The 23,193-nt window shown below is 38.1% G+C and overlaps 1 protein-coding gene across 1 annotated transcript in view; it reads right to left on the bottom strand.

Moving 5' to 3' along the window:
- FAM241A (family with sequence similarity 241 member A) overlaps nucleotides 1-20,650 on the bottom strand; it is a 38,484-nt gene extending 17,834 nt beyond the window's left edge. Inside the window, 1 exon segment of the mRNA NM_001193924.2 lies at nucleotides 20,285-20,650. Coding sequence (NP_001180853.1) covers nucleotides 20,285-20,437 — 153 coding nt within the window. The 5' untranslated portion in view covers nucleotides 20,438-20,650.
- Nucleotides 20,651-23,193: the final 2,543 nt, after the last annotated feature.

The raw sequence follows: 23,193 nt of genomic DNA, 5'->3' as shown, positions 1-23,193 counted from the left end.
CTCCATCTCAACCTCACCCCTTCACATCAAATAATCAAATTTCTAAATCTCTTATTGTAAAGGAGTTGAACCAGGTATTAAAAGGAAAGCAGAATAAACAAATTCATTGTAAGGTGTGAGTATACAATCTTCATTAAGAAATGTACTTTTAAAAAACATTTTTAAAAAATTTCCCAGGACTTTGGGAGGCTGAGGCGGGCAGATCACAAGGTCAGGAGATCAAGACCATCCTGGCTAACACAGTGAAACCCTGTCTCTAATTAAAAAAAAAAGAAAAAAAAAATTAGCCAGGCGTGGTGGCAGGGCTGTAGTCCCAGCTACTTGAGAGAGGCTGAGGCAGAAGAATGGCGTGAACCCGGGAGGCGGAGCTTGCAGTGAGCCGAGATCACACCTCTGCACTCCAGCCTGGGCGACAGAGCAACACTCCGTCTCCAAAAAAAAAAAAAAAAACAAAAAAAAATTTCTGAGCACATAGTAGGTGTATATATTCGTGGGGCACACAAGATATTTTGATATAGGTATACAATGTGAAATTAGCACATCATGGAAAATGGGGTATCCATCCCCTCAAGCATTTAATTTTGTGTTACAAACAATCCAATTACACTCTTTTAGTTATTTTAAAATGTACAATTATTTTGACAACAATCACTCTGTTGTACCATCAAATACTAGGTCTCATTCATTCATTCCATTCTTTTTGTAACCATTAACCATCCTCACTTCCCCCTCACGCCCCACTACCCTTCCCAGCTTCTGGTAGCCATCCTTCTACTCTCTACCTTCATGAGTTCAATTATTTTGATTTTTAGATCTCACAAATAAGTGAGAATATGCGACGTTTGTCTTCCTGTGCCTGGCTTATTTCACTTAACATAATGACCTCCAGTTCCATCCATGTTGTTGCAAAAGACGACCTCACTCTTTTTAATGGCTGACTAGTACTCCCTTGGGTATAAGTACCACATTTTCTTTATCCATTCATCTGTTAATGGACAATTAGGTTGCTTCCAAATCTTAGCTATTGTGAACACTGCTATAACAAATATGAGAGTGCAGATATCTCTTTGAGATACTAATTTCCTTTCTTTTGGGGATATACCCAGCAGTGGGATTGATAGACTGTATGGAAGCTCGATTTTTTAGTTTTTTGAGGAATCTCCAAACTGTTCTCCATAGTGGTCATACTAAAGTACATTCCCACCAACAGTGTATGAGGCTTCCCTTTTCTCCACATCCTCACTAGTTTTTTTTTTTAATTGCCTGTCTTTTGGATAAAAAACATTTCAACTGGTGTGAGATGATATATCACTGTAGTTTTGATTTGCATTTCTCTGATGCTCAGTGATGTTGAGCATCTTTTCATATGCCTGTTTGCCATTTGTATGTCTTATTTTTGTTTTTGCTTTTGAGACAGGGTCTCATTCTGTCATCCAGGCTGGAGTGTGGTGGTGTGATCACAGCTTACTGAAGACTTGAAGGAACTCCTAGGCTCAGGTGATTCTCCCACCTCAGCCTCCCAAATAGCTGAGCCCATGCCTGGCTAGTTTTCTTGTATTTTTTGTAGAGATGGGGTTTCACCATATTGCCCAGGCTGGTCTCAAACTCCTGAGTTCAAGTGATTGGCCTGCCTTGGCCTCCCAGCGTGTTGGGATTACAGGCATGAACCACGGCACCTGGCCTGTATGTCTTTTTTTGAGGAATGTCTATTTAAATCTTTTGCCCACGTTAAAATTGAATTATTAGACTTTTTTCCTATAGAATCATTTGAGTTCCTTATATATTCTGGTTATTAATCCCTTGTCAGATAGGTAGTTTACAAATATTTTCTCCCATTCTGTGGGTTGTATCTTCACTTGGTTGACTGTTTCTTTAGCTGTGCAGAAGCTTTTTTTTTTTCAGTTTATTTTAATTTTTATCATTATACTTTAAGTTCTAGGGTACATGTGCACAACGTGCAGGTTTGTTACGTATCTATACATGTGCCATGTTGGTGTGCTGCACCCATTAACTTGTCATTTACATTAGGTATATCTCCTAATGCTATCCCTCCTCCCTCCCCCCATCCCACAATAGGTCCCGGTGTGTGATGTTCCCCACCCTATGTCTAAGTGTTCTCATTGTTCAATTCCCACCTATGAGTGAGAACATGCGGTGTTTGGTTTTCTGTCCTTGTGACAGTTTGCTCAGAATGATGGTTTCCAGCTTCATCCATATCCTTACAAAGGACATGAACTCATCCTTTTTTTTTTAAATTATATTTTAAGTTCTAGGATACATGTGCGCAACGTGCAGGCTACATATGTATACATGTGCCATGTTGGTGTGCTGCACCCATTAACTAGTCATTTACACTAGGTATATCCCCGAATGCTATCCCTTCCCCCTCCCCCCACCTCACAACAGGCCCCAGTGTGTGATGTTGCCAACCCTGTGTCCAAGTGCTCTCATTGTTCAATTCCCACCTATGAGTGAGAATATGAGGTATTTAGTTTTCTGTCCTTGCAACAGTTTGCTCAGAATGATGGTTTCCAGCTTCATCCATGTCCCTACAAAGATGATGAACTCACCCTTTTTTATGGCTGCATAGTATTCCATGGTGTATATGTGTCACATTTTTTTTTTTATCCAGTCTATCATTGATGAACATTTGGGTTGGTTCCAAGTCTTTGCTATTGTGAATAGTGCTGCAATAAACATATGTGTGCATGTGTCGTTATAGCAGCATGATTTATAATCCTTTGGGTATATACCCAGTAATGGGATCACTGGGTCAAATGGCATTTCTAGTTCTAGATCCTTGAGGAATCACCACACTGTCTTCCACAATGGTTGAACTAGCTTACAGTCCCAACAGTGTAAAAGTGTTCCTATTTCTCCACATCCTCTTCAGCACCAGTTGTTTCCTGACTTTTTAATGATTGCCATTCTAACTGGTGTGAGATGGTATCTCATTGTGGTTTTGATTTGCATTTCTCTGATGGCCAGTGATGATGAGCATTTTTTCCTGTGTCCGTTGGCTGCACAAATGTCTTCTTTTGAGAAGTGTCTGTTCATATCCTTTGCCCACTTTTTGATGGGGTTGATTTTTTCTTGTAAATTTGTTTAAGTTCTTTGTAGATTCTGGATATTAGCCCTTTGTCAGATGGGTAGATTGTAAAATTTTTCTCCCATTCTGTAGGTTGCCTGTTCACTCTGATGGTAGTTTCTTTTGCTGTGCAGTAGCCCTTTAGTTTAATTAGATCCCATTTGTCAATTTTGGCTTTTGTTGCCATTGCTTTTGGTGTTTTAGTCATGAAGTCCTTGCCCATGCTTATGTCCTGAATGGTATTACCTAAGTTTTCTTCTAGGGTTTTTATGGTTTTAGGTCTAACATTTAAGTCTTTAATCCATCTTGAATTAATTTTTGTATAACGTGTAAGGAAGGGATCCAGTTTCAAAAGCTTTCTACATATGGCTAGCCAGTTTTCCCAGCACCATTTATTAAATAGAGAATCCTTTCCCTATTGCTTGTTTGTGTCAGGTTTGTCAAAAATCAGATGGTTGTAGAGGTGTGGTATTATTTCTGAGGGCTCTGTTCTGTTCCATTGGTCATCTCTGTTTTTGTACCAGTACCATGCTGTTTTGGTTACTGTAGCCTTGTAGTATAGTTTGAAGTCAGGTAGCGTGATGCCTCCAGCTTTGTTCTTTTGGCTTAGGATTGTCTTGGCAATGCGGGCCTCTTTTTTGGTTTCATATGAACTTTAAAATAGTTTTTTCCAATTCTGTGAAGAAAGGCATTGGTAGCTTGATAGGGATGTCACTTAATCTATAAGTTACCTTGGGCATTATGGCCATTTTCATGATATTGATTCTTCCTATCCATGACCATGGAATGTTCTCATTTGTTTGTGTCCTCTTTTATTTCCTTGAGCAGTGGTTTGTAGTTCTCCTTGAAGAGGTCCTTCACATCACTTGTAAGTTGGATTCCTAGGTATTTAATTCTCTTTGAAGCAATTGTGAATGGGAGTTCACTCATGATTTGGCTGTTTGTCTGTTATTGGTGTATAGGAATGCTTGTGATTTTTGCACATTGGTTTTGTATCCTGAGACTTTGCTGAAGTTGCTTATCAGCTTAAGGAGATTTTGGGCTGAGACAATGGGGTTTTCTAAATATATAATCACGTCATCTGCAAACAGGGGCAATTTGACTTCCTCTTTTCCTAATTTATTTCTTTCTCTTGCCTGATTGCCCTTCCAACACTTTGCTGAATAGCAGTGGTGAGAGAGGGCACCCCTGTCTTGTACCAGTTTTCAAAGGGAATGCTTCTGGTTTTTGCCCATTCAGTATGATATTGGCTGTGGGTTTGTCATAAATAGCTCTTATTATTTTGAGATACTTCCCATCAATACCTAGTTTATTAGAGAGTTTTTAGCATGAAGCTGTTGAATTTTGTCGCAGGCCTTTTCTCCATCTATTGAGATAATCATGTGGTTTTTGTCTTTGGTTCTGTTTATATGATGGATTATGCTTATTGATTTGCATATGTTGAACCAGCCTTGCATCCCAGGGATGAAGCCAACTTGATCGTGCTGGATAAGCTTTTTGATGTGCCACTGGATTCGATTTGCCAGTATTTTATTGAGGATTTTTGAATCGATGTTCATTGGGGATATAGGTCTAAAATTCTCTTTTTGTTGTATTTCTGCCAGGCTTTGGTAACAGGATGATGCTTGCCTCATAAAATGAGTTAGGGAGGATTCCCTCTTTTTCTATTGACTGGAATAGTTTCAGAAAGAATGGTACCAGCCCCTCTTTGTACCTCTCGTAGAATTTAGCTGTGAATCCGTCTGGTCCTGGACTTTGGTTGGTTGGTAGGCTATTAATTATTGCCTCAATTTCAGAGCCTGTTATTGGTCTATTCAGAGATTCAACTTCTTCCTGGTTTAGTCTTGGGAGAGTGTATGTGTCCAGAAATTTATCTGTTTCTTCTAGATTTTCTAGTTTACTTGCATAGAGGTGTTTATAGTATTCTCTAATGGTAGTCTGTATTTCTGTGGGGTCGGTGGTGATATCCCCTGTATAATTTTTTACTGCATCTACTTGATTCTTCTCTTTTCTTCTTTATTAGTCTTGCTAGAGGTCTATCAATTTTGTTGATCTTTTCAAAAAACCAGCTCCTGGATTCATTGATTTTTTGAAGGGTTTTTTGTGTGTCTATCTCCTTCAGTTCTACTCTGATCTTAGTTATTTCTTGCCTTCTGCTAGCTTTTGAATGTGTTTGCTCTTGCTTCTCTAGTTCTTTTAATTGATGTTAGGGTGTCAAGTTTAGATCTTTCCTTGTGGGCATTTAGCTTTCTCTTGTGGGCATTTAGTGCTATAAATTTCCCTCTACACACTGCTTTAAATGTGTCCCAGAGATTCTGGTATGTTGTGTCTTTGTTCCCATTGGTTTCAAAGAACATCTTTATTTCTTCGCAGAAGCTTTTTAACTTGATGTGATCCCATTTGTACATTTTTGCTTTAGTTGCCTGTACTTGTGGTATTACTCAAGAATTTTTTGTCCAAACCAATGTCCTGGAGCTTTTCCCCAATGTTTTCTTGTAGTAGTTTCATAGTCTGAGGTGTTTCAGTATTAATTCATTTTGATTTGATTTTTGTATATGGCAAGCGATAGGGATGTAGTTTCATTCTTCTGCATATGGATATCCAGTTTTCCTACAGCATCATTTATTGAAAATACTGTCTTTTCCCTAGTGTATATTCTTGGCACCCTTGTTGAAAATGTGTTTACTGTGGGTGTGTGGATTTGTTTCTGGGCTCTTTATTCTGTTCCACTGATTTATGTGTCTGTTTCTATGCCAGTACCACACTGTTTTGGTTACTAAAGCTCCGTAGTATAATATGAAGTCAGGCAATGTGTTTCCTCCAGTTTTGTTCTTTTTGCTCAGGATAGCTTTGGCTATTCTGGATCTTCTGTGATTCTAAATAAATTTTGGGATTGTTTTTTCTATTTCTGTGATGAATGTCATTGGTATTTTGATAGAGACTGCATTGAATCTGTAGATTGCTTTGGGTAGTATGGACATTTCAACAATATTGATTCTTGCAATCCATGAACATGCAATATCTTTCCATTTTTTGGTGTCCTCTTCAATTTCGTTCGTCAGTGTTATACATTTTCCATTGTAGACATCTTTTACTTATTTGGTTAAATGTGTTAATGTATTCTTAGGTATTTAATTTTATTTGTAGCTATTGTAAATGGGATAAGTTTTAAAAATTTTCTTTTTCAGACTGTTCACTGTTGGTATAGAGAAATGCTACCGATTTTTTTTTTTTTTTTTTTTTGAGATGGAGGTTTGCTCTGTTGCCCAGGCTGGAGTACAGCGGCGTGATCTTGGCTCACTGCAACCTCTGCCTCCTGGGTTCAAGTGATTCTCTTGTCTTGGCCTCCGAGTAGCTGGGGTTACAGGCATGCATCACCATGCCCAGCTAATTTTTATATTTTTTAGTAGAGATGGGGTTTCACCATGTTGACCAGACTGGTCTTAAACTCCTGACCTCAAGTGATCTGCCCACCTCGGCCTCCCAAAGTGCTGGGATTACAGGCATGAGCCATTGTGCCCAGCCAGAAATGCTACTGATTCTTGTGTGTTGGTTTTGTATTATGCAACTTTATTGAATTTATCAGTTCTAATAGTTTTTTGATGGAGTCCTTAGGTTTTTCCAAATATAACATCATATCATATACAAACAAGTATAATTTGAATTCTTCCTTTCCAATCTGGATGCCCTTTGTATCTTTCTCTTGTTTGATTGCTCTAGCTAGGACTTCCATTACTAAGTTGAATAACACTGGTGACCAGTGGACATCCCCCTTTCATGTTCTACATCTTAGAGGAAGGGCTTTCAGTTTTTTTCCATTCAGTATGATGCTAGCTGTGGGTCTGTCGTATGTGGCTTTTATTATATTGAGGTATTTTCTTTCTATATCCAGTTTTTTAGTGTTTTTTTTTTAAATCATGAAGGATGTTGAATTTTATCAAATGCTTTTTCAGCATCAATTGAAATGATCATATGGTTTTTATCCTTCATTCTGTTGATACATCACATTGATCATCATGTTGAACTATCCTTGCATCCCTGGGATAAATCGCACTTGGTCATGATGAATAACGTTTTTAGTATATTGTTTGGTTTGCTAATATTTTCTTGAGAATTTGTACATCAATAGTCATCAGAGATATTGGTCTGCAGTTTTCTTTCTTTGATGTGTCTTTGTCTGGCTTTGGTATAATAAATGCACCTTTTAAAAGAGGAAATTTGCTAACTGAAATAAGTCCATAGTTAGTTTACTTTTTCCTTCTATCTTTCCACAAAGAATTTGCATTTGCTTACAGTAGGAGCAAATAAAATAGCAACAAAATATAGAGAACTGGAAGTGGGGATTGTGAGAAAGAATTGAGAATCTAGATTGAAGACAGGTATGTTATCATAATTACTAAGACTGGGACTTAAATTGCTCTACCCTACTAAAGAGTCAAAGCAAACAGAGGGGCACAGTCAAGTAGATAATTCTCACTTCCTTTGGGTCTTTGCTCAACTATTACCTCAGTGAGCTCTTCCATGACCACTTTATTTAAAAGTGAAATAAGCCAGGCACAGAAGGACAAATATTACATATTCTCACTCATATGTGGGAGTTAAAAAGGTTGATTTTTTTGGAGACAGAGTAGAATGACAGTTAACAGAGCTGGGAAGTATGTATGTATGGGGGGAAAGGGGGTGATAAAGCACAATCATACAGTAAGAAAAAATCTAGTGTTCAATAGCACAGTTAGGTGACTGCAGTTAACAGCGATATATTGTATAGTTCAAAAAAGCTAGAAGAGAATATTTGAATGTTCCCAACACAAAGAAATAATAAATGTTTGAGATGATGGATATCCTAAATACACTGATTTAATCATTACACAATGCATGCTTCAAAATATCACATGTACCCCATAAATATGTTCAAATATTATATATCAATAGCAATGAAAAAATAAGAATAACAATAAAAATAGCAATCCTAGTTCATATCCACACTCCCTGTCTACCTTCCTGCTTTTTTTTCATAGTGCATATAACCCAATGATTTACTTGTTGGCTGATATACTTGTTCATTTATGCATTGTCTCTCTTTCCCTACTACAACACAAGATTAATTAGAAATGAAATGTGGCCTGTTTTTATTTGTTTCCTTATATCTTGACTTAGATCAGTGCCTGGAAAAACAGTAGGAGCTCATTAAATTTTTGAAATGAATGGGTTAAAAGCTATCAAGAAAGTACCTGCTAGCCAGAAAAATAAATAATAATAAATACAGAAACATTTATATAATACAATTATTACAATCAGTTATTAAAACAATTTATGTTCAATATTATGTAAAAGGAGAAAGTATCTTCAGTATATAGCAAGATTGTTAGAGCAACTTGAGGTTGAAAATCATAGCCAAATATAGAGTGCCCAAAGACTTTGATTTCCAAATAGCGAATCATTTAAACTCCAAGAAGAAAATATTATCATCCAGAAATGGCAGAATCATTATACCTTTTTCAGTATATTACTGTTAAATAAACCATAATAATAAATTATAATTAATAAAATAAATAACAAATGACAAAGTTTGGTATCTATTTTTTTATGTAATTTTTCTCAAGGGTTTTACATTGGATATTTTTATTGATGCCAAAGATAGTCATGCTAATTGGTTAATTCCTTATGGAAAAAAATCATTTTGTTCCTGCCCTTCTTTAAATTTAAAAGCTTAAATGAAATGTGCCTCTACATTGCTGTGAAACTCTTGAATAGACAAAGTTGTCTCTGAACAAGTGACCACTCAACACACGGAGAAAATATGCTAGGATGACATGAACAAGCAATTGGGATTTCTGTGCTAAATAAAATCTAGACATAGATATGGAATCCTTTGAGCAGCAATCTTGTTCTCACCAAATTTTTTTTGTAAATGTTTGCGGTTTTTGGGAGTGATCTCAGATTCAGGTTAGTTTTAGTTGTATAATAACTCAACAGAAGAATGTCAAAAAGAAATCAATTTTTACTTTTTTTCATGTAAATTATGCACTTTCACATGTACACTGAATGTATGCATTCAACAGTACTAGAAAAGAAGACTGGAATATAATTAATATTTTCTAACATCACATGACACTCTAAAGAGACATACATAGCCCTGCTATCCAAAACTTAATCTACTGTGTGTAGCAAATTTTAGAAATTATCTTTGTCTATTACTAAATTTTCTTTCTCTATTTATCTATTTAGAATAAGCAAAAAAAATTATTGGGTGTCTCTACGGCATTGTTTAGAACATTGTTAGTCTTCATGGTCTTTGAGTTATTTTAAAGTCTATAAATTACAGATAATTGAGAGCAATGCAAAAATATTCTTATCTATAGGAATAAATTCTGTTCCAGTTAAGGTTCAATTGACTTCCCTCTCTCTGCCTGTGGAAAAAGCCAGTTTTGAAATCCATTTCAACGTATCTTCTCCATAAATGTTTTTAGTTCTTTGATTTCTTCTTTGAAAAGGTTGTAACATTTACTGGGTTCCCTCTAAATCATGAGTTACATAAAATATTTACCACGTGTTCCTTTTATGTTTAATGAGAGCCATACTTTTTACCTTTTTGAAAATTATAATTTCAATTTCAATTGTCACAATTGAAATGGCTGATAAGAATTTTATTCACTATCTTTCTACTAGCTCTGGGCTTCATTGACTATCTGGGTTTCTTACTATCCTATTTTCAAAAAAACAAAAAACAGAACTCAAAATTTAGAGCAATACAAGTTAATATGCCCAGTTTCTATATGTGTTAGCCTTTTACCTTCTTTATATTGTGATATTTTTAAATACAGCATTTCAAGGACTACATCCTTGCCTACAATTTTACAAATGCTTCACAGAAATCTTTTAAGCTCAATGCACAACTAACATCACTAGTTCCTCTTCTGTTAATTCTGATAAAAGGACATGTTCCTGTTATACACAAAGTCCAAGTTTCTCCCTCTTGAAAACTAATTTCAGTCATGGTAATTTCACCTGGGAAGTCACACTTCTTCAGCAAAAACATCAATTGAGTTTTTACTAGCAAGTATGTTTTTCAATAGAAGTTTTGACAGATTCATCTCTAGTAGCTCAGAGATGCCCAAATAATTTTCTGAAACATTTGCCATATAATGTAATCTCTGTCCTCATGGGGATTGGGCACACACTCTACATTTTAGAGTGTGCCTGTGGAGAGGTCAGTGAAGAGTGGCAGAGAATAAACATATTAACTAACAAGGAAGATAATTTCAACTAGCAAGAAGAGCTATGAGGAAAAGAAAACAGGCTAGTGGAAGAGAGGATTATGGGGTGGGAGGTTCTTTCCACAAAGTAGTCAGAGCTGAACTTTCGGAGGGAGTAATAGATATGCTGGGATATGAAGCTCTGCCAAGGGAAGATCTGGGGGAAGAGTTCCAGGTACATCACCTGAGATAGAATTGATCTGTCTGTGCTACTGCAGTGATCGTGACTGTCATCCATAATAACAAATATAACCTAAACTAGTACATATTAAGTTCTACAAAGTGACACTCATACCATGTGTGATGCATTCTAATAATTTCCATATTATCCTATCCTGTTTAAAATCCACTAAATTGATTTCATGGCCAAACACTAGCTTGGTAGTTTAGGGCTTTTAAGCATGGGTTTGAATCTCAACTCTGCAACTTACTAGCTGCTATACTTTCACTGTTACTTAACCTCCTTGCTCTGCAATTTGTACATGTTAAAGTAGGGGCAATAATAGTATCTGTTCATAAGGTTTGATATCATATTTCCTTCTAGAAATACTGAACTAACTTATACCTCTAATTTTTAGTGTATTTTATACACTATATCTCATATAGCCATATAGTATTTTATACACTATATCTCTAAACCCACACCTTTCATCTTTTTAATCTTTGACAATTTGATAGGTGAAAAATCATTCCTAATTGTTTTAATTTGCAATTCTTTTCTTTCTAGTGAGGCTGGACATATTTTCCTATTTATCGGACTCTATAAGAAGTTGCAGTTTTCATTTTCTACAAAACATTAAAAAAGATATAATTAAATGTAAAAATTTACTACCTATATAAGGCTTCATCTAATAACAGCATTATATTATATAATTTATAACTTCTTTATCATTATAACTTGTTTGTCATTTATCAGTAAATGAAAAATTATAGCATTGTTTTATACTTACCTCCCACTAAACTACATAGAACCAATAAAAGAAAAAAGATTTTTTTGAGGGGATGGATAAAAACCAATGAGACTATCAACTAGAACTTAGTCTTTGAAATGATTATAAACTGAAAAATATCAAAATTTGCATTCATTTTTCATTTTAACTACCGGGATTCAGTATTTTTAAAATTATAAGTCATAATTGCAAATACACAAATGAAACCACCAGGTAGTCAAAAAGATACACTCAATTTCCGTAATATCTAACAGACGTATTGGAACAACTGCCTATTGTAGTGAAAGAAATGGTTATACAATGGAAAAATAATTAAATAAGAGAAGGGCTTTTCATAAACTAATGATATATAATAGTGGGCCACGAATTCAAGAATATGCCTAACTGAAGCCTCTTTTTTTGGGGAGGGGGTCTGGGGGTGGGGCAGTGGGCGCAGAGTTTTGCTCTGTCGCCCAGGCTGGAGTACAGTGGCTGATCTCAGCTCACTGCAACCTCTGCCTCCTGGGTTCAAGCGATTCTTCTACCTCAGCCTCCTGAGTAGCTGGGATTACAGATGTTCACCACCACACCCGGCTAATTTTTGTATTTTTCTGTAGAGGTGGGGTTTCGCCATGTTGGCCAGGCTGGTCTCGAACTCCTGGCCTCAGGTGACCCGCCGCCTCAGCCTCCCAAAGTGCTGGGATTACAGGCATGAGCCACTGTGCCCTGTCCAAGCCTCTTTTTGATTTCAAACTGCAGGTTAAGAAATTTCTACATTTTATACTTTTTCAAAAACCTCCTTTTTTTAATAAAAAAATATGAAATCTCTGGTGACATTACTTAGTACCTTGTACATGCAGGACAATATGCTAGATGCTACTACAAGATGGGTGAACTTATTCGTTAAAAGTAGCCAGGGTGGGCATGGTGGCTCATGCCTGTAATCCCAGCCCTGTGAAAGGCCGAGGCAGGCAGATTGCTTGAGGCCAGAAGTTCATAACCAGCCTGGGCAACATGGCAAAACTCCATCTCTACTAAAAATACAAAAAGTCAGGCATGGTGGTACGCACCTGTAGTCCCAGGAACTTGGTAGGCTGAGGCAAAACAATTGCTTGAACCTGGGAAATGGAGGCTGCAGTGAGCTGAGATCCTACCATTGCACTCCTGCTTGGGCAACAGAGGAAAACTCTGTCTCAAAAATAAACAGAAATAAATTTTAAAAAATAAAGTATCAAACTTAGGGAAAAAAAGTAGTCAAAATCAAGTATCTCTCCTGAAAAATGACTTTCCTTCTCAATTCTCAATTTCTGGCAGTGAAAATTTCACTTCTGTTGCTATTACCTCTAAAACTCATGGAATAAGAAATCCTCAATTCAGTCAGACTGATGGAATTTGCAGTCACGCAACATCAAACTTAAATTCCCTACCTCTGTAGACCATCTGCAGACATTTAAGTAAAACTTTAATCGAGGATTAAATTTTTGTTTAATCAAAACAAAAATTAAATTATTTTGGATTAATTGGAAGAGGAAATAAAAGAAATTCTCAAACACAGATATTTAAAAAGTTACATGAAAATAAATATAGTAAAAACCACAATGGGAATTTAACTTTCTTAACATTATGTTTAGATATTAAGTATTAATAATAATTTTATCCTTTATTTTCCATAAAGTTAAAAACATTTGTACCATGCTTTCCTTTTGATTAGAACCCTGATAAGCTGCAGTTGTTGCCACAAGAAAATAGCAAGAAATAAAGCCAATCACTTTCTTTTCCTATGCCAAGATTAGACTCAGCTGCCAATGAAGTTAAATGGTTGTGGGGAGGGGGGAACACTGGGTATGGAGAAAAAGATCAGAAGATACAAAGTATCTTCTGCATCAGGTTAGTTAGAAACTCAGCTGATCTGCTCAAAAGAAGCTACACTTCAAGTATCTTATTAATTCTCTTAAACACACAAACACAATGCAATAAAACATAACTAACTAGTAGAAACAAGGTTTTTGGAGATAGGTGGCTGTTACTGCAAGATAAGATTATGACTCCAGAAAAGACAGAAAATGAGGATAGTTTTGCTAAGTCTTAAAGAACACATGAATGGAGACACAGAATTTCTACATATTTTGGTTACAGCAAGACTGATGCCATGGTACTTTCAGTTTTTCCCTTTAATCTTGCCTTATCACTTCTTTTGAATAGGAAACTGAGAATAGTTTGTACAGAGAAGGTGGGTATTTTTCCTTTCAAGGATTAGTGAGCAACAAGGGGAAAAAAAACCAACTAGAGATCTACATAAAAAAACAACATAATTTAGGTTGACAGGTTTAATTTTTTCTTTAGAGATTGTGAAACAATGTATTTAATGTTTAGAAAAGACAATCTTAACACTTTGTTCAATAAATATTCTATAAATTTGAGAATTACATGTACTAAAAACACAGTTCTATGATGTGTTAGTTGAGGGAAATAAGAGGAGGAAAATCAGAGAAAAAGATGAAAAATAGAAAAGGTGAGGGAAAAATAAGGAGCAAATATTTATTGAGGGCCTACCTCCCATGTGTTAAGGCATTTTACATACAAAATGAGACTGAATCTTCATAAAAACTTTAAGAGGTGGGTAGCATTATACCCATTACCAATAAGGAAACTGAATCTCTGAGGGATTAAGTAATCAGGATCATGGGGGCTAATAAAGTAGTAAAACCAGGATTCAAAATTAGATCTGTCATACTTCAAACCCCTTTTCGTTGTTTCATAATGCTCAGCTTCTGTAAAGACGTGGAAGAGGTAGGGGAAGATGTATGCAGAAGAAGAGAAAGTGGTCGAGATGGGTGGAGAAGGATAAAACACATGGGAGAATGAGACTCAACAGGGACAGAAAGTAGGTGGTTGGTAGGAAAGAAAGGCAGAAAAGGAAAGTGCGAGAAAGCAAAATACAGCAAGTTGCATTTGAGGAGTTGCTAGAAGAGACGGAGAGAAAAGGGATCATTTAGAAGTCTGTTTAAAATACAGGTTTCAAGCAAATAAACAATTTTAAACTATCTATTGGAGTATCTATTATCAGAGTAATTACTTTTGACAACTCAAAGGACTGTAACCCTTACATATTTTGAGTATTGTTTCTCAACTTTGGCACTATTGAAATTTTGTGCCTGACAATACTTCGCTGTAGGGGACTATAGCATTATAGGATGTTTAGCAGCATTCCTGGCCTTTTCATATTAGATGTCAGTACCACCCCCTTAGTCTCAACAATAAAAAAATGTCCAGACATTGTCAAATGCCCCCTGTGGACAAAACGCCCCCAGTTGAGAACCACTGATTTAGAAGTTCCAGTCGGGATGATTTAAAAAAATGAACAAAAGATGCCTATCAAATGCAAAATTATTCCCTGAGTTACTCTAGTGACTGGATGTCCTTAGGAACAAGATGAGATTAAGTTAGGGCAGAATTCATCTAAGCTCATAGCACTTGTTACAATATTGCTTGCAAACTGCTTTTAAAATATGTGAAAGGAAGTGAGTATAAACTAACATTTAGTTTTGAACTACACAATCTAAAGAAGGGCAGAAAATTTGTCAGACTGTTCTTCCATCATGTAATGTGCTTTTTGTATTTATGAAACAAAAAACACTAGCTTTGGTGTTCAGAAACCTGGGTTCTAGTCTGCTCTAGCATGAGTTAGCTGTAGGACCTACAGCAAATAATGTGGCCTAGGGAACAACTATTGGCTTCTCATATTTTACCAAGAGTTTAAATATACACTTCTAAGAAAATAGTTAAACAACTTCATATGTATGTATTACTGATACTATGTTGAAGGGCAAGTGTGGTAAACACAGTATATTGACTTGCTTATTCTCCATTCCCTTGCCAAAATGTGGTCCATGGGCACAGCATCAGTATCACTTAGGAGCTTGTAGAGATGCAAAATCTCAGATCTCACTCCAAACCAGCTGAATCAAAATCTGCATTTAATAAGAGATGATTCCTATGCACATTAAAGTTGAGGAATACTTGTGTCAGTTTCCATTGCTATAAAAAAATCAGACACAGATAATACAGCACTGGATAATTTATAAAGAAGAGAGGTTTATTTGGCTCATGGGTCTGCAGGCTGTACAAGAAACATAGTGCTGGCATCTGCTTCTGGTAAGGGCTTTAGGAAGCTTACAAGCATGGTGGAAGGTGAAGGGAGAGTAGGCAGTGTCACATGGCAAGAAGGAGGGAGAGAGGGAGGGAGGGAGAGAGAGAGGGAGAGAGAGTAAGAGATCCCAGATTCTTTTAAACAACCAGATCTCGTGTGACCTAAGTGGGTGACAATTTACCTATCATCAAAGGGATAGCACTAAACCATTTATGAGGGATCTACCCCCATGATCCAAACACCTTCCACGAGACCCCACCTCTAACACTGTAGATCACACTTTAGTATGAGATTTGGAGGCCACAAACATCCAAACTATATTAACACTGTTCTATTCTGCTTTTCTCCTAAGGTGTTTTTCTAATTGCAAAGGCTGGAAAACTTAAAATTGCCTTTCTCAGATTTTGTTTCAGTTAGGACTTTGGTTCAAAATTAGGTCTAACAGCTAACACTCACATGCTAGCTATATGCCAGAAACTGCTCTAAGTACATCTCACATATTATTAACTCATATAAAACTTCCAATAATCCTACGAAGTTGATACAATTATTCCCATTATACAGATGCAGAAACTGAAGCCCAGAGAGGTTACTTGCCTAAAGTTACAGTCAATAAAAGGCAAACCCAGATATCCCTGATCTAGAATCTGTACTGTTAATCATATTTCTACTGATAGATAAAAAGGCATGGGCCCCCTCACTGACCCCCCATTTTGTTTCTTTTTTACAGCTCATCTCATGGAACACACTTTGGCAAATGCTGTTACAGAAGTTCCTTCATTTATTTACTTAAATTTATCTATGAGCCAGCATTGTTCTGAAAGTTCTAGGCATTGCAAAAGGCAAGAAATAGAAATGAGACATTATCATTTGAAAGGAAGCAAAATCATTCTTATCTATAAAATGGATAATTATATACCTAGAAGATCAAGTCTAAGAGATACTAGTATTTATTAGTACCAGTATAAAAATTTAGAAAGGTGGCCAGTTAAAAATGAAATACATAAAAGCCAATATCTAGACACCAGAAATAAAATATGATATGGAAAAAATCCTTTTCATAATACCAACAAAAATAAAAAACTTAATATAGATTTTAATATAATGCTTAATATTATAAAAGATTATACAGCATGATTTATAAAAGAAAGCTTGAAGCAACTTCAATGTGCGGTGTTAGGGGAACGAATTATTTGGCAGTCCTAAAGAGAGTTTTCACATAGAATTTCCATAACATGGGAAAATGACAGAACCTTTTGTAAAAGAAGACACAAAATTCTATTTATATTAAAACATGTTAAAAATACGTGTGTGGCTGGACACAGAGGCTCAGACCTGTAATCCCAGTACTTTGGGAGGCTGAGATGGGAGGATTGCTCGAGGCCAGTAGTTTGAGATTAGCCTGAGCAACATAGCAAAACCCTATCTCAAAAAAAAAAAAAAAAGTGTGTATATATGCATATACACATAGACAAATGAATATACTGTAGTAATACCAAATGTTTCATATTTGATATCAAAATATTATTCAGAGTGGGATTTCAAAGGCTTTTTTCTTCTTTAGATCTTTTTATAGTTCTAATTTTCCAAAGCACACATTACTTTTATCATCATAAAGATGTTAAAACTTGAGTTAATAATTCTAAAGTCAATCTAAGGATAATGGGACTTCCCTATTCTCTAGGTAAGAGGGTCATGTTAGGTTATTTCAGATTGTAAGTGTACATTGTGCCACATCTAGTCAGATGCTATTGACATTTAAGATTATATAATAATGGACTGGAAATGTTTAGCCTTCCAGCTATGCATCAAGGCACAGAAATTTTTAGGTAAAGCCACCTGGCATTCACCCTCATGAACATACTTGGATCATCTCTCATGCACACTATTACCAACATATATATGGAATAGCTATGTCCTGTCTCTTCAGTTCTTTGGTCATTCCTTGAAATTCCTTCTTTCCCTTGCTTCTCTCTCTTTAGACACCCGATCCTACTTCAAACCTGGCACAGTTTCTTCATCTACGGGACTTGATTCATTCTCCCAATGCCTTCTTTCTTAAGTGACTTGATTTTAACCAGGCCTCCTTTGTCAGTCACCCTACCTGGAAAGACTCAGGCCAGAAGGACAGAGGGGAACCTTCTTTTTTTGCTCAAATGGAGTAGCATCTAAGGACAAATTGTAAAAAATGATGCAGACAATATCTTAACTAGTAATAAAACACCTATGTTAATACTAGCATTTCAGTATTATATGAAATAAATAACAAAATAAAGATACATTTTGTTCTGGTATTATAATAACAAGCTGATCAAACAGCCTTCCAGGTTGAGGAAAAGGAATGAACCTTTCAGATAGAAGTGGAAAGAAAAATCAGTGAAGGAAGGGATGTATGTGGAGGAGGCTTTAGCTTGAGAAATAGCCCAAGAAAGAAACCTCCATCAAATTATCAGGAAAGGGCAAACTCTGTGAGGGGAATAGAAATAGAAAGGGACTTAGTACAGAAAAGTAGGTGTTGACAAAATCACTGAAAGAGTTAGAGGAGCACAAGTCAGGTGCCTCTGGAGTTACCGAGTTCAAGAGCATACAACCATAGCTCTTTTCCGGGTTAGAAGGAGCGCCTCTGCTAGCTCCTGCCTCTAATTTCCTCTCAATATCCATGAGGCTATCCATGACTCTGGAACACCAAGTGAGCGTGCCAAGCAGAAAAGACGGCAGGAAGATGGCCTCTGTCTCATTTCTAGCTAATTAGTTTTGGTTCTGTTTCTGTTTATATCATGGTTTTCATGGAAAAGTTCACCTTAAGTTCTAAATCATTAACTTAGAAACCAATCTTTCAAAAATATTCCATTTGTAATCTGGCGTCCTTGTATCCTTAAAACCACCAAGAAGACAAACAAAAATCATCTCCTTAAATAAAAGCTAAATAAAACGAGTCCTTGGGATATGTTCCATTGTTGTTAATTACATTTCTCCCTCAAATATCTTTACACATGTAACGCATAACAGTTTTACATTTACAGGACTTGAAAAAAAACAGCAAGGCTTTATATAATATTACCAAGAAACGATTTATCAGAAAAGTTTGCTTTTTACACCAGTGGGTTGGGTTGCACCAAGTTTTTGCTTATTTTTGGCTTCTTGACAAATTCTTCTTTGCTGCTAATGTAGTAGGTAATGCCTATCTCAGAAGTGATTTTTAATTATTGTGTATGGGGGCTTCGAATACATTAATAAATCTTGAGGCAAAAAGAGAATGATAAAAATAACACTTCAAAAGAGTACAGGAAAATGAAAAATGAACTTTCATGACATTCAATGAAGGAGCAGGTATGCAAAGTGATATCTGTTTTCTAAGATATACATTTCATTTTTTGTTTTATCCTTTTACTTTGTAACATAAGCAATTTTGGAAAGACCACAGCTATTAGTGATGTCTACATAATCATACTAATGAAGTGCACAGAAGCTTAAATGAAGTATTTTATATGCTCCCTTACAACCATTTGAAAATTTACTTTGGAAACCCCTGCTCAAATGCACCCCCTCCCCACCCCCAAAGGAATTCTTGTGCTGTCTTCTTCACTTTTCCAGTTGAGCAATTTAAGCTAGAGGAAACCAAGCCCTTGAGCAACTGAGTACAGTTAACGGGAAAAACCACTAGGAAGGCAATCAGAAGAACTAGCTACCAAATTATTTGCTTGAGTCATTTTCTCTTATATTGTCACAGATGAAAAATTACACTCCACGTGGTGAACAAACCTAACGCTAAGGCATATTTTGTGTGCTGCACAGTGTTACTCTGTTTCCTAAGTAACCTATTGAAACAATATAAGGTATACATCTATTAACGCATTTAGTGATGATACTGGAATTTGTGAAATGTGACAGAAAGGATAGATGAAGAAAGATGAGGAGAGACAGGTATTAATTGTTCTAACAGTACAGGCTGTAATAAAGGCCAATAATCATTTGAATTCCTGCGCCTTAACGTGATTCTAAAGATTGGCTTACCTCAGGTATTTGGAAAGTCTAAATACTGTATTTGCTGTAGAAAATTCATCCAACATACAATTCAATTTTAAAATTAAACCTTTTGTCTAATCTTTAAGATATCTGATGTTATAATGCCCATTATCACACTTTATTTAAATGAGATCAAACTCAGCGAGTTTAAAAAATAACCCAACTTCTCTCTTCCCTTATTATGGCTGGCCTCTTATACTTCTTTCTCTTTAGTATAATGCTAACCGAAAGCAATATTCTTGCCTCTCCACTTCTTAACTGAAGCTTTGATCTCATCTGTGTTTATGTGAAGAACTCGCTCTGGGAGAGTCCCTGTCAAGACATCCATTGTAACACCCGCTCCTACTCATGCTTTCAGCGCTGCCCTTGGACGGAATCCACCCACACCTTCCAGACACGCTAGGTGTGGGCTCGGAAACGCAAGATGGAGGGCGGGAGGGGAGTCCCGGCGCAAGGCACGGACTCGAAGTTGAAAAAGAAGTGTTTACAAGTGAGGCTTTTAAATAAATCACCACTATGGAGGGCATTTCCTCCGAGCCCTGGGCGCCGGCCTGAGAATCCTCTGCCGGACGCCAGGGGACTGGCCACACTGACCCCGTCAGACACGCGACCCCGCGGCTGGCGCTGGCGTCCGCACTCGCGCGACCCCGCGGTTCCTCCCGGGAGCGCCGTCTAACCGCTCCCGGCGGCGGCTTCCCAGAGAGCCGCGGAGCCAGTGCCCCACGCGGGGCAGAGCTGCGGCGCGGCCCACTGGCCTGATCCCTTCCCTCCACCGCTGGGCGGGGCTCGCGGCCCCAGACCCTGACGCTCCGCCGCCGCCCCTCCCCGCGCTCACCTGCTCGTTCTCTTTCGGCCGCTGTCCGCGCCGCCGCGGGCTCGCATCGGGATCCCGCTCGGTCCCTGCCGCCGCCTGCTCCGCCAGCGCGTCCCCGTCCTCGTCGCGCTCCCCGCCGTCGCCGCCCCGCAGCAGCTCCCTGGCTGAGCACATCCCGCCACCAACTCCTGCCGCCCGGGACAGCCGCCGGAGGACCACGCCGCGACGCACTAGGGAGCGCCGCCGCCCGAGGGCTGCCCTGCGATCTGCCGCACCCGCAGCTGACAGGAGCCTCCGGAGCGCGCCCCGCCGGCCTGGGCGCCTGAAGTACCAGCCCGGCCCCTCCTGTCACTGGCTCGCCCAACCCCCGGCTGTCGGGGCGGAGCCATACAGGGGAGGGGCCAAGACAGGGGGCGGGGCCAACGGGGTGTGTTGGGGGGGATGTGTGTGAGAGATTGAGAGGCCGACAGACTGAGAGAAGAAGGGGGTTGTGTGAAAAACTATGGACATAGACTGCATGAGGGAGATTGTACACGATGAGAGAGGCTGTGTGTATGTATGAGGGACATTGTGCGTGTGTAAGAAACCATTAGAGAGTGTGAGACAGACGTTGAGCGTCATTTGTGTGTGTAAGAGAGATTCTATAGAAAAGAAACTGCATATAAGAGATTGTATGCACTTTGGGAGGCCGAGGCGGGAGGATTGGTTGAGCCCAGGAGTTGGAGACCAGCCTGGGCAACCCCGTCTCTACTAAAAATACAATTAGCCAGGCGTGGTGGTGGCATTTTGATTCCAGCTACTCAGGAGGCTGAGGTGGGAGGATTTCTTCAGCCCGGGAAGTCGAGGCTGCAGTGAGCAGAGATCACACCACTGCACTCCAGCCTGGGTGACAGAGCCAGACCCTATCTCAAAGAGAGAGAGAAAGAGAGAGAGAAAGAAAGAGAGAGAGAGTGTATGTGTATGCAAGAGACTGTGTGAGAGAGAGACTGTATGAGGGAACAACAGAACACAGAGAGATCAAGTGTGAAAGAGAAACTAGTGTGAGAGAGCCAGTAGATATATTTAAGAGTGCATTTGTGTAAGAGATGAGTGTGTGTGGGTTTGCATGTGAGAGAGAAACACACATACACCCAGTTACACTCTCCAGCAGGGTCCCCCTGTTCTTGCCTGAGTAGCTGCCCATCCTTTTCAAGGAACACACATTTCACTGTCCCTCTTGTTCCTTTAGCCTCCTTTCCTAGTGTCTCACTGAAGGTCTGTGTATTTGTCCCTTTCTGTTGAGTGCTTCCTAGTGTGTGTAGTTTATTGGAGCCTTGGGTCGTTTGATGGTGTATCCAATGGTGTATCTTTCTATAACTGGCTAAGAATACATCTTTCTTAGTGGGTGGTAAGGGGAATATATCCAATTTGTAATTCTTTTTTGTACTACCCCATCCATTTTGTTCAAGGAAAATGGAGGGGTGTTTAAATAAAATATACTTTTTTCTGTGTATGCCTTATCTGTACATTGAGAAAGCGATGGGTTATTGTATAGGTAAAATATCAGAAAAGTAAATATGGAAAGTAAACATGTGTACACATGAAGAAGAGTAAGAGTTATTTGGGACCTTCTATTAAAATGTTTTCAGGCCCAGAAAAGGAATTAAAATAGGCAGAATCCCATAGGCTTATTTTTAAGACCTGTTTCCTGTTTTTTGTAGTCAGGAGACTCTCAGTCTTTCTCACACACCCACAATCTTTCATACCCACAATCTCTCTCATACACACATGATTTCACATACATATAGTTTGTCTCATATATATACAACCTCTCGCACACACCATCTCTCACACATAGTTTCTCACACACGCCCTCTCTAATTGTCTCTTCCACAAACAGTCTCTAGGGGCCAGAAAATATGCTATTGGATATCAAAAATTAGAAAGAAAATGAATCTGGCTCATTCCCTTTCTTAAAAGTCTTTAAAACCCCAGAAGAGAGTATTTAATATTATATACGTATAATCAGAAACAAATGTCACCATGGGAACCCAGTAGCCTCTCTGATGACCTCATTATTTTTCCCCTAAAGACAACATTTTCATTCTTGGAATTTTGGTTTGTCTATTAGTAGTGTTTCTTATAAAAACCAACTTTTTTTTTGGCTGGGCACAGTGGCTCACACCTGTAATCCCAGCACTTTGGGAGGCCAAGGCAGGCGGATCACAAGGTCAAGAGATGGAGACCATCCTGGCCAACATAGTGAAACCCCATCTCTACTACAAATACAAAAATTAGCTTGGTGTTGTGGCACACGCCTGTAGCCCCAGTTACTCAGGAGGCTGAGGCAGGAGAATCACTTGAACCCGGGAGGCAGAGGTTGAGTGAACCGAGATCACGCCACTACACTCCAGCCTGGCGACAGAGCGAGACTGTCTTAAAAAACAAAAAAATAAAAAATAAAAATCAACTTTTTTGGATAAAACTTTAGAATTATATACAGCAAACCAGAGAACATCAGCTCTTTATTGCCAACCCCATGAACTAAGGCACATTTTGAAGTTCTCTCTCTTGGCATTTGATTGGTAACTTGATAAGTCAAACAACTATTCACTCTTCAATCAGGCTAAAGTGAGCAGAAATTCTGTATATATAAAAAGATTCAGAAGGCACAGAATATTTATATAGCTGGGCAGGTACAATACAGAAGTTAGCTTTGTTCAGCTTAGGGGACAAGTCTTAAAAAGTCCTTTAGAGTATACTGTCTGGTCTTTTGTAGATTCTGACTTCTTGATTCTTTGAGAAGTGTATTCATTCAGTTTTTTAGCAGGTATTTATTCAACGCTAATAGGCCTTGGGTCCACTCTAAGTCCCTATTCTCTTATTGAACGCTACTAGGCTGTAGGCCCAAGTCTAGGTCCCTATTCTTGTGAAGCTTCATTTTAATCCAA

The sequence above is a fragment of the Macaca mulatta genome, chromosome 5, assembly GCF_049350105.2.
Source record: "Macaca mulatta isolate MMU2019108-1 chromosome 5, T2T-MMU8v2.0, whole genome shotgun sequence".
Classification (NCBI taxonomy): domain Eukaryota; kingdom Metazoa; phylum Chordata; class Mammalia; order Primates; family Cercopithecidae; genus Macaca; species Macaca mulatta.
Note: the sequence above shows the minus strand (reverse complement) of the source record. Positions and strands in the feature narration are given on the sequence as shown.